Source organism: Populus euphratica, unplaced genomic scaffold (assembly GCF_000495115.2).
Source record: "Populus euphratica unplaced genomic scaffold, PopEup_1.0 scaffold824.1, whole genome shotgun sequence".
NCBI classification, from domain to species: domain Eukaryota; kingdom Viridiplantae; phylum Streptophyta; class Magnoliopsida; order Malpighiales; family Salicaceae; genus Populus; species Populus euphratica.
In genome coordinates, this window is record NW_011500687.1 from 76,049 (window position 1) to 88,589 (window position 12,541).

At 36.6% G+C, this 12,541-nt stretch overlaps 1 protein-coding gene across 1 annotated transcript in view; it reads right to left on the reverse strand.

The window, feature by feature from the left end:
- The window catches only part of LOC105115993 (uncharacterized), a 12,977-nt gene extending 2,872 nt beyond the window's left edge, over positions 1–10,105 (reverse strand). The window contains 21 exon segments of the mRNA XM_011013118.1: positions 62–425; positions 522–737; positions 917–1,014; positions 1,436–1,552; positions 1,689–1,826; positions 2,071–2,151; positions 2,241–2,294; positions 2,403–2,599; positions 2,704–2,761; positions 3,670–3,723; positions 3,842–4,362; positions 4,443–4,500; positions 4,736–4,816; positions 4,976–5,164; positions 5,512–5,778; positions 5,926–6,045; positions 6,131–7,541; positions 7,640–7,737; positions 7,819–7,873; positions 8,000–8,192; positions 9,790–10,105. Coding sequence (XP_011011420.1) covers positions 62–425; positions 522–737; positions 917–1,014; positions 1,436–1,552; positions 1,689–1,826; positions 2,071–2,151; positions 2,241–2,294; positions 2,403–2,599; positions 2,704–2,761; positions 3,670–3,723; positions 3,842–4,362; positions 4,443–4,500; positions 4,736–4,816; positions 4,976–5,164; positions 5,512–5,778; positions 5,926–6,045; positions 6,131–7,541; positions 7,640–7,737; positions 7,819–7,873; positions 8,000–8,142 — 4,320 coding nt within the window. The 5' untranslated portion in view covers positions 8,143–8,192; positions 9,790–10,105.
- Positions 10,106–12,541: the final 2,436 nt, after the last annotated feature.

Below are 12,541 nucleotides of genomic sequence, written 5' to 3' on the forward strand. Positions count from 1 at the left end.
ATGAGTGGGGCTGCGGGGGGGGGGGGGGTTGGGTGTTCGCAGAGAAAGATTTAGTATTTACCCTCATATAATGCATGGCCTCGCGAGGTCTCATCGAGTTCCCTTGACCAGAACCAGTTCCAGAGTGCATATTTACAGGGCTTGGCATCCCAACCATATTGGGAGAGAGCAAATTGCCTGGATTCAGCATTGATGGTGAGGCTATTCCTTGAAATCCTGGCCTTGGGAGTGGCATGCTTCTGTTCATCCCTGGCATTATGCCCATTCCATTTCCACCTGGTAGCATGTGAACACCACGATCAGCTCCAGAAACAGACAAGTTAGACTGCTGCAAGTTTCCATTAGATAACATTTGATTGTAGTGTTGCATTCTTTGCTGCTCATCAACTGGTAAGGATGTCCTTGGAACATTGTATCTACCATCTCTGAGATTAAATATGACGACCCGAAATCAAAGTTTGAAAAATCACAATTTCATTAAAAACACAATAATAAAGTGAAGATATAAAATAGCATACTACCTGAGAGGTGCATTAAGGGGACCAAATGGTGATGCTGAGTTACTGCCAAGAACCACACCAGAAGATCCTTGCAGAGAAGAGCTTGCACCAGAATTAGGAAGCATTGATGCTATAGCACCTTGATTTGGCATTACCAAATTGCTAGCATGTGAGCCTTGATACACAATGGGAAGAACATTTGGATCTGAAGCACTTGGATCACAGAGATCAAGGGGCCTTCATCCAAACAATAAAGTAAAGTAATATTCAATTTTCTTGAACAAGTCAAAAGACATGAAATACATTCCAGGCAAAGTAAGAAGATAGAAATTGCAAAGTAATGAAACTGGATGTATAGTGATAAGCTGAACATCATAGGCTAGACCATAGACATGCACCGAAGAATAAAAACTTACATTAGGACACCTCCATTTAAGTTTGGGCAAACTTGGGAAAGAGCAATACCATGAGAATTGTGAATTGCTGCTATTTGCTTAGGATCCTGGTTTTTGTTCTTCACAAGATACAGCAATTAAAATCAGTCACGAAAGTATTTTGCAAATGGAAAATCATAAACAAAGCATGATTGTAATGCTTTCAGATACAAAATGTTCAGTCAGGTTTTTTCCCGGGTAGGTAAGAATTCTACTTTATGCAGCAGCCACAAGGAACATGTCCTCAAATTCTGTAACAATCTCAAAAGAATGGAATATCAAGGGGAAAAAAAAAAACATGGTAGAAAATTGAGAAGAGAAGTGATGCCTGATCTATCATTCAGCTAGCAAATAAATTTTGGTATAAAGATGGATAAATAGAGTTTGGATTTATTTGAACGGAAGGTATAAAACAGTGGTAGGTTGGGCTTCTGAGAAGTGAGAACTAGCAACATGACATGATCAGCACACATACAGCCACACTTTGAGTGGCAAACAAACCTGACTCCTTTTGTAAAGATACTTCTTCCCAATCATGATAATTTTCTCAAAATGAGACTTCAGGGTATCCTCTTGCATTGGCCCTTGTAAATGTTGAAACAACTGTCTGGCACTGCCCTGCTTAAAATACAGCAATACAGAACAGTCAAGACTGTCAGGGTAGCAAAGCTTAAGCTCAATGGTACACATCTAAAATTACAAAAGCAAGCATAGAGTTTCAGGTCAGAAAAGGACACAACATTAGCAACCTTACCTTTGGAATGCCAGGTAAAGTTGATGGGTAGGATTGAGAAGATCCAGAATCCTCAGCACTATCAGCCCCATCACCAGCACCCTTATCCATTAAGATTTTGTGGCGTTCTTTGCATTCTTTAGGCTTACGAAATATACACTGGACAGGTTGGGCAAGTGCCAATAAATGAAATTTTCAGCAGAAAAAAACAAAGAGGGGGGGAGGGGGAGAGAGAGAGATGCTTCACCATCTGAAAAGTGAAAACTACTAATGTAGGGAAAAAGGAAGAGATAGATTTTTACCAGCTATGGAACATTGTAGACAGTAGACACTATTGTGTAGTGACCTGATATGCATCCCAAACAAAGAGGTAAAAATTGATAGATGAAAATATCTTATTTACCTTGAATTGAACAGTGCTGTTGATAGCATCACTTATTAGCTCCCAATTAGGACCCATGTCATGCACAAGAACAACAAGAGCCTGAAGAAGCAGAACAAAGAAGTCTCAAGTACTTTATCAGAATTTTAGCAACCAAAGAACAGATTCAAGGACACCAAGGGAAAAGCAACCTGGTCTTCAAAAAGCGACCAAGGACTTCCAAAACCTGGCTGCCCAGCAGACATCTGCAGAGGAAATCAAATGCTCAAACTCATAGAAAGATATATCTAAGAAAACAGTGATGAGTTGAGGGCATATGGCACATGGTCAGCTACAACTTCACCAGGGAGTACCTTCATTGATTTATTTTTTCTGCCTCGTTCCCTGCCACCAATCAATTTGATGAATCTATTTGTGTTTGACATCTTACTCATCTGGGAAAGGGCTGGGGATGGGATGGACCCAGTCATTTGCGTCATGCTGTCAAAAGTATTATCTAGCAATTGCTTCATTATCTTTGGCTTCTTTGCAGTATGTTGCTCATATAAACCTTAAAGAAGATATTTCAAAGTGTCAAGGATGAAGAGGAATGTGAAATCATATGTATACCTGTCAAATCACTATTAAAATAATATGAGATGAATGAGATTTTACCACTAGTTCCATTAGAGTCAAAATGATGACTCTCTGATCTCTTTCTGAAATTATCCCTCTGCTAGTAGAAGAGCACCAGTATAAAAATTAGTGTATAGAAAATAGCTTTTATAATGCAAATTTGGTAGACAGAAGATTAGACAAGAGAAAACATTGATCACTCAAGTGCTTACACTACATAAATAAATGCACTAACAATATACCAGAAAAGTTACATAAACTCATCATAAATTTGTTCATATCATCCATTTAATAGAAGGTATGGTCAACTTGGTGTTCTCTACCATTTTTTCCATCAAAAGACTTACCATAACTACTACCCCATCACAATACCCAGCAGAAATGGCAAAGTTAGGGAAAGTGTTAGTTCTTTTAGAGAGACCTTGACCAACATTCTTATTTGTGGACTGGATGCAACTTTAACTAGCGGATGCTAATACTCATAATTTCTCTCAAGTTCAGTTTATCAGTGAATTTTGCAGTCAACAAACTCAATATATGATTCCTAATACCCATAATTTCTCTCAAGTTCAGTTTATGTGACTTTTGCAGTCAACAAACTCAATATATGATTCCACATTTTAAAAGTGCTTCTGCCCAAGATTGTTTAACACCCCAAAAGCAACAATCATTGAGAGAATGATCATGTTTTGACACATCACTGCAAGGTTCTCTTTCATATTTTGCATCAATTATGACTAGTGTCTGCTTTTCTTCGGCCATAATTTTATTAAAATGGTGATTACTGGCTCCTTAGAAATTGAAGTCGTACTTTAATTCATACGGGGCTCCCTCCAGGAACACCAAACATTTTTTTAAAAGTCTCTAGACCAAAATGCATGCTGAAATTCAAAATTAATGGCACTACAACCTGAATTTTACAATTACCTGGTGCTCACCATATTTTCTGCTTAGAAAAAATGCAAAATTATATCTAACATCCAAACCTAAAAAAAGTTAAATCACCTGATCATTATGAACAGTGGAATCCAGCTGCCAGCCCTGCTCATAAGCAGAACCCTGCAAAAATGGTGTTAGTCAACAAGCATTACAAAGAAACCACTTTAGAAAGCACCCAGACTTTATTAAAATAAACTAAGCCCCCAGCACCAGCTGAACTATGAGAATTCCTAGGTACCAGATGTTTTGCTTTCTTCTTCTTCTTCAGTTTTGTTGATGTCTCGGCATAGTCATAAGGTAACTGCCTTTCAAAATCTGCAGCTGACTCAACCTCCACACTTTTTTGTATTTGTGATCCACCATGCAAAGTACTCTGGTCATCCTGAAAAGAATTAGTATCTCCACTTGACGCATCTGTCTTCATTGGAGCCAGGGGTAGAACCCCAGTGGTTCCAGCAGTAAAAGGACTTGTAAACCTCTGCCTAGAAGCAGTACGCATGCGTTTTGTTGGAATTGAACCAATGTTAAGATTATTTGCAGGTCTTTTCCCCTTCAATACATTTTGTTGAGGCCCAGTGGTGCAGTGTCCATAAGGTGAATCAGTTGCCAGATCATATGATCTTGCAGAAGGTGAATTTGTGAAGCTTTTCCATTTCTTCTGGTCATGTTTTCCTTGCTTGCTACCTTCAAAGACGCCATGCATATAGTAGGCACTTGTTTCTTCTTCCTCATCATATGCATTGTCATGACAACCAAAGTCTGAAATTTGGGAATGAACCAATGAAAGAGAACAAATTCAATCAACAAGGAACTAGTAGATAAAGTACATTTAGCATTACCTGCTGGAGTGTCATACATAGATGTATCAACCTCATCCTGCATGTTATTGTGAGTTTTCTGGAAGAATAACAAAGTTCAACAACTAAGCAAGATTAAGATGGAACAAACTTGAAAACAACGTGATGAGGGGAAAAATCAACAGTTCGTAGTTTACAAGCATTAAGTGCCAAGCCAACTTCACCTGCTAGAAGTCATTCTCCAGTATTCTTTCTAAATTTTGTCAAACTGTATGTCTTTCAAGCATAGAGAAAACCAAGAACATGTTCCAAAGCTTTCAGAATATTTTAATTACCTCACTTTGCATGATATGAGATTCAATGGACAATCTGTACATTGCCATGGCAGCTGAGGGAACTGCATAGAACAGGCTTTCCTGCAAATAAAAAGTTGAATGCATAATGAGTGATTTTTATGCAAACAAGGTTAGAGTAAAACACACAGGCATGCATCTAAGAGATCAAAAGGAGATGGCTTTGGTAAACATAAACAAGACAACAGATATAAAAAACATAAAGAAGGTAGGTATGCATACTTCCGTGAGCTGATCATCCCATGAAATGTCCATCATGCCTAAATCAGCTATTCTGTCAGGAGTTGCTGGTAATTCTTGAAGGGAAGGAACTGGCGAGCTGTTATATTTCAAAAATCTTAAAGCATATCCATGAATGGCATGGGCAATGTTTTTGACAGGCTTTTGTATCTCTAACTCTTTGCATGCCACCTGCTCATGAACAAAATGTTCAGAATGGGTCAATACTTGGTACGAATAGGATGAAAATCATACCATTTCTCAAAATTAATGCAGTTCTAAACTCCACTAAAAGCATATTCATTTTATGTTATCAATATCCAAAGGAAAATGAACTTTGATCCAAAGCTGTCTTTTTGTGTGTGCGCGTGTGGAATAAATAATATCTCCACTTATCAGATAAAGTGCATTTCAATTAAATGAAAAGTTTTGCAAAAGTGGGAATACTATAGATTGAAAGCAAAAAACAAAGGGAAAATGAATTCCAGGCGGTTAAATAGATGAGTATGTAAAAGGTGGTTTCCAAACATTGCTAGCACCTTATCAATTTCTCCAAACTTGTTGACAGAAAATTCATTCCTATAAAAGATTATCGACTCATGCTTGCCATTCTTTGAACCAAAACTTTGACAATTGTTACTTCGATACACCTCCATTGAGTGCCAGAACTGCATGACAGCCTTAGCCAGACTATATGCAACTTTTTTTAGCTTCAGATGCTGATTTCGTTCCTCAACTCTCAATCTAGAAGTAAAAGCAACACGGCAACATATTTGAGCAGCAGCAGTCATCTTCCAGAGACGCTCCTACAAGGAAATAGAATAAATAACAAAGCTTAAATAGAGATTAAGTTAAATATAGGCACTAATAGTGAGTTCTTAAATGTACAAGATAAATTCTTCACGAGGGAAAAAAAAAATTGAGCAAGAAATTCCTTATATAAAAAGTCAGACCTGTGCAAAATCATTTGCCAACCATGCCATTTCTTCAAGGACAAAATCCCAGTGAGTTTTCCAGTTACTCTTTGAGGGCACAGTTCCAACAGATAATTCAGCAATCCTCTTCCGCTTGTCCTGCAAGCCAATCTATGTCAGTTCTTTTAAAAGCTTTTTGAAGAAATAGATGTCGTATGTTTAAGAGATAGTATGAAGGAACAACCTCGATAATCCGAGCCTCTTCCAAAACAGAATCTTCATGAGCCTTGTCTACCAATTTCAGTTGTGTATTAGAACAAGATTGTGGGTCAAGGGCCGCAGAAGATTTTTTCTCTAACAAAATGAGGTGGGGAAGCTCTTGAATAGATGGATCATTATAGCCCTGGGGACCACTGGGGTAAATGTTTTCTGTGTTGGAATTGGAACCATCAGCCAACATCTTGCCCGCCTTTATATCAGCCTCAGGTGCTACATGGTCATTTTGTTCCGTCGCTTGAAGATTATGACATTTCACCTCATTTTGAGGGTGAGAATAACTTCTCATCTCTTCCTCACTTTTGACAGTAGAATCATTGCCATAGTAGTTTCGATGCACAGAACCATCATTGATGGCAGTAACACGTTCAATAGACTTAGTCTCTTTCTTTTCATTTCCCATATTACCTGATAGTAAACTTTGTGTTCCTTCAAGTTTTGATAGTTCTTTAAAAAGTATTTCATTGGTATCATCATTTCTGTAATTGGCACACAAATCACTGTCATTGTTTACATCCAAGCTTATGCTATTTTGGGTGCATGAGGACTCTGAATCGAATCCTTTAGTTCCCATTGCTGTGTTACCATTTTGACCTTCATTTCCATCTTTTTTCAAGTCACTAAAACCTTTAAGCAGACCCGGACCAGTTTCATTCTCAGTCTTTGTTGATTCAGCACAAGGTAGACCTTCAGGACCAGCAGAAATAACCTGCTCTCTTCCTCCATCATGATCACATTCCTTGGAAGCATTCTCAGTATCAGCTTCTGAAGGTTGATCATGCAGGTTATCCCTCAAGACATTGGACTCTGTAACATCCAGCCTATATTCAGGCAGGTTAGCAATTGTTTTCAGTGCCTGCACACAATCAAGTTCCATGTTTGAATGGGTATTGGAAGCCTCAATCTGGGAAACCATACCATTTGAAGCTGGAGACTTTGGGTTAGAGACTAAATTGATATTCTGGTCTTTATGAATGTCTGTTTCAGTTACCAAGCCCTTCACATCCCTTGCACCCCCTTGAACTGGTAAGGAAGATCCATGACCACCTGAACTATGAACAATATCAGTTGAACCTGATCGAGCACTGTCACGATTTGGTCTGGACCTATTCCTTCGAGCATATGGCCGAAAAATAGCAGAATCTTCAGGCTCCTTGGCATTATGAATCCCATCCATCTGTGAAGACTGCTCTGATTGAGTCACTTTACTCCTTCTACTAGGATTTGTAGGTTTCCTTTCAACTTCAAGTAACTCATTTTCACCATCAAAATTGTCAGCACTATTGGGCCCACAAACTGCAGTAGCCCCTGGTCTCCCACTAGTTTCTACAGAATCCCCATGAAGTGATGTTGTCAGTGGAAAATTGCCTTTCGCTTCACTGTAATACAATATGGAGAGGGGAAAATTGAAGGAGGAGAAGCATTAGCCAACTAGCAAACTATAAGTCAGTCAAACACCACAGCAAAAGGAATATACCTAGTAACAAACTGTTCAACATGATGATCCGTGAATGAAGTAGACTGGACACTAACTGAAGCTGCATTCACGAATTTAAAATCCAAAGGATTGCCACCCTGCAAGCAAGGATGAATTTAAAAGGAAGGTAAAAACATAAAAGGGTTCAAAATAGCAAGAAAAAGCTTAAATTGCCATACTTTCTCAAGAAATTCTAGCTCCCTTCTCCGTTCCTCACGAACATCATACTCTTGTCTGTTAACATCAAATTTTAGTTGCCAATATCAAGAAATTCAGGACATATTTTTCTCATGTAGCAAAAGAAATGCAGAAATTACAAAAACTGATAGTAAAACACACAAAAAAGAATGCCAGTGTTACCTAAGTTCTGCATGAGCCTTCTCAATTGCTGCTTGCCGTGGAGAGGTTTTTATACCAATACCAACTCCACCATCAACAACCCCACCCATGGAATCAACTTCAGCATTTACTAGGGGAGCAAACCCTGGACCACATCCATGCATTCCCACTTCAGTGGCTAGAGGCCTTGCACTCCTCTCATCAATTCAAAAAACTGTCAAATTCTTTGATTAGACATAAGACTAACATTAGAATGAAGAAAAGAGTGGCCTAGAATGAAAAGGCACCCCCCCCCCTCAGTAAAATGAAAATGAAATTATCATCGTATGCATGATGGATAGATCTTCTTGTATACGTGTCACCCCCCCCCCCCCCCCTCAGTAAAATGAAAATGAAATTAGCATCGTATGCATGATGGATAGATCTTCTTGTATAAGTGTATCAGTCTTTTCAAGTCCAAATGTTTGACTAAATTAGGTTGCAGGTGTATTAGATATATGGGCTAGTCTAGATATCTTGTTATGGCTTATTCAAAAATTCAAGGAGCAATGGTACGTAGTGTAAATGCATTAGATCCGGCCATCTATATCAGAAAGGTAATCATCTTGTCAAATTAAGATGTCTTAATATTGTATATTCTCCCTTCATTCCATAAGCATGATAAGCTACATGGAAGCATGCAGACATTAAAATGCTTGAGTTCTTGAACTGACCCGGTAAATAAGTATAGCATGCAATAAAAGATGCAGGAATTTAGATCTATGCAGCAGCTTAAAAATTATTTATCCAAAATAGAAAAGGAAATAAGCGAACATCCTTTTAGAAAAAATTACAGCAATGCATCATGCTATGGAAACATGAATGTTGAAAAACATATGATAGCTCCCCCAGTGCCCAAAACAGAAATAAAAAATGAATACTCAAGCAAGCCAGACAGAGAGCTAAACAGTTTGCCGTTCCAAATCTATAACACATGTCATTTGCAATCAGCTTGTAAAATAATCTAGCTTTCAACAAAAAGTTAGAAATTTTTTAAACAATCTCAACTCCGCTTAAAACAAAAGAATCACAAGAAATAAAGCATGGACACATCATGAATGCATTCCCAACTACTACACAGTTTTCTCTTTGCTAGCAAGAATCCTGAAAATTAAAGACTCCTTTTCTAGCCATAAACCCTGAAACATCTTTTGTAATCAACCCAACCAAATGATTTCCATGGTCAATTATACAGCAGAGTTGCTATGTCATTCTCCTTTGCAAGCATCACAAAGCCCCACCAAACTTCCACAAGCAAACGTGTATTATTCACAGAGAGTCAAGCAATCTGTTTCAAACAGGTTAGGTTTCTAAAAAGAAGCAAAGACATTATCCATAAGTATGCAAAACAAAGCAATTAATGATCACACAACAACCGAATAAATGTACTTAGTTCCCACAACGTGTATGTCTACGCAAATAAGCAGCAGTGGCGAAATATATTAGTGCCAACGTCGTTTCAGATTCACACACAAGCAAGCAGCAGTGCTAAAATACATTAGTACACAAGCAGGCAGCAGCTATTCAAAAACTTACAACCACTAGCTTACCAGTTTAAGACACGAGCAAACCAAGTTAGTGCATTAATTCCCACCACCTTTACGCATACAGATATGACTTACTGCATAAATCCTTGAGCATTTAATCAACAAAGGAATTGCCTCAAACAAACCCTAATTTCGCACAATTCTCAAAAATCCAACATTGCACCCCAACTCTAGGGTTTCCAAAGTGGTAGCAAAAATCACTGAAAAAAGTAAAGCAATAATCACCTGAATTACAAATTTGAGAAGCTAGGGCACGGCTTTCAGTAACCACCGAATTGGACACTTTCTCTCTCGTGAGGTTTTTTCTTTGGAAATCAAAACGAAATGAAATTTGCCCTAGAATTTAACAACACCTTCGAAATTTAACCATCAGAGCGACTTACTCTGCCTCTCTCTGCCTTTAATCCAGTTCTTCGTTTTCTTTTTTTCCTTCGTTTATTATTATTTTTTATTTTTGTTCTATCTGGTATTTTTGTGCGCGTGTTTTCTTTTCCAAATCGATGGGGTACTATGCGAGTCCTCTCCCTCCCCTCCCCCTCCCCCTCCCCCTCCCCCTGCGTGTAGTAGTGGGCCTGGGTTTACAATACATGAAGAAGAAGACGACGCCGATGGGCCTTTTTGTTTTTAATGTTGGGCTTTTATTAAGAAAATTTGAATAGTTTCAGATTTTTAATTGCAAGTAGCTTGTACACCAATTAAATGCCTTTTTTCTAATGGATTTTAAGGTGAATCCATGTCACATATTACATGTTAATGAAATTAAAATAAATCTATAAAAAAATAAAAAATAATTATAAAATTAATATAAAAAATTAAATTATTAATACAAAATGATAAAATCATAAAGAAAATAAGTAAAAAAAAATCAAATGATATTGACTTTTTAAATTTATGATCCGGGTTATTATATTGAAAGTGCTACAAATAAAAAAAATAAAAAAAAATCCTAATAAATCAAATATAAAATATGAAACAAAAAAAATCAATTACATAAAAAGATTTAAGAAAAAATTTTAATTAAAAGAAAAAGGGTGAAAATAAAAAAAATAGAGGGCAAAAACAATTTATCAATTTAAGGGTTGAATTAAAATAAAAAATAACTTTAATGTTGGAAACAATAAATGAAAAAAATAAGGGTCTAATTAGAAAAAATAAAATAACATAAAATTTGATTAAATAATAAAATTAAAAGCATATAAAACTTTAAGAAAAGAGCTAAAGAAATAAATTAAAAAACCAAAAGAATAAGGATTGAGATAAAAAAAAATATATGAGAAATTATAATTGAAGAATTAAATTGAAAATAATCAAAACTTTTATTAAAGAAATAAGAACAAAATAAGAAATCAAAACAACAAGAACTAAAATGAAAAAAGCAAAAACAAAGAACTTTGATTGAAAGATGAAATTAAAAGCCAATAAAACTTTAGCAAAAAGATCAAAATAATAAATTAAAAATTAAAAAAATAAGGATCAAATGAAAAAAAAATAAGAAATTATAATTGAAGAGCTAAATTGAAAACAAATAAGAATTTTATAAAGGGAATAAAAAAATATTAAATCCAAAGAATAAGGATAAAAGTTTTTTAAAAAAAAGACAATCAAGCACTTTTTTGATAGAAAAAATAGAAAAAGGGGAAAAAAATAACCACGTGTGATAATTCAGCCATCATACGTTATTAAGCACCACACCACGTGTGACAATTCAACCATCAGATGTTGTCATACACCACATCATGAGGAAGATAACACGATAACACTTTTAAAGACACGACAAAAGGTTATGTTCGAGCATTAAATGGTATCACATGCATCGCTCAAATAGCGTGAACATCACCTACTTGCTGGTGTATAATGAGAACACACTAGTAGCTTTCTTGAATAAAAAAAACTAAAACATCCCCTTAACCTTGGTAATTAGTAAAAAAAAACACATGTGTGAAAGTACAAGAGTACCCTTGAATGCAAACCTTATCTCTTTTTTTCTAAGGTTAATTGTATATAAAGGAGGGGGAAAAAAAACCCTTAACCAACAACCCAATATTTTTTTATCCTAGGGTAAAGAAGTATTTGAAAAAAATTAACATATCCATGTCAATCTTATAATGACCAATGAGCTAATGGAAAAAACCAAAACACCCCACCCTCAAGGCTTTTCTTTTTTTCTACTCAAGCAAAAATATAATTTTATTATAGCAATACATGATAAACTATGTCTAGTGTTATAGTAAAATACACACGCTTCATATATTTTGTTAAATAGTTAATCTATTTACAAGATGTTTTTCCAGACACAAGAAGGTTTTGTCGTAATAATAATAATGATATTCAAGATTTGCTTCTTGAGAATGATTTATGGTCAACTGATATCCCAAGTTACTCCTCCAAGGTGGTAAACTAATATTAGCACAAAACCAAAGTTCAAGAATCATAGTTATTAAACCTGGACCGGCCTGGAAGGTCGACTTGGGACCCGGTAGCTGAACTGGTTCGGGTTTGTTAAAAGACCGGCCGATGCAACGACTCAGCAAAACCAGGACAACCCAACGGGTTGACCTATGACCCGAGCGACTCTGGCAAACCTAGACGAGACCCGGTATTTTGATATTGGATCCGCTTGAGATGTTTACAATTTGCAAGTCGATCTTGGTTTGGAGATCTTGAGGCCTTTCCTTGCTTTGCTTCAAAACAAGGTCAAATATGTCCTTTTATGGTGGATCGACGAGCCTTTGCCAGATGTTTATTCACCCGCTCCTTCACAAAGGTACTAAAGGCTTTCTTCTTTTCCCATTGGTATTAGCCCTCCGTCGTGATTCCTATCCTCTTCTTTTTTTTTAATCCAGATTGGAACTGGATTTGAATGTCTTTGGATCCTAAGTTGGCTCCACTTTCTGGAATTCATGTTTAACATCTAGCAGGCTTTATTAACACTAAGAGAGAGAAGCAACAGGTAGCACTTTAGCAGTACAAGCACCAC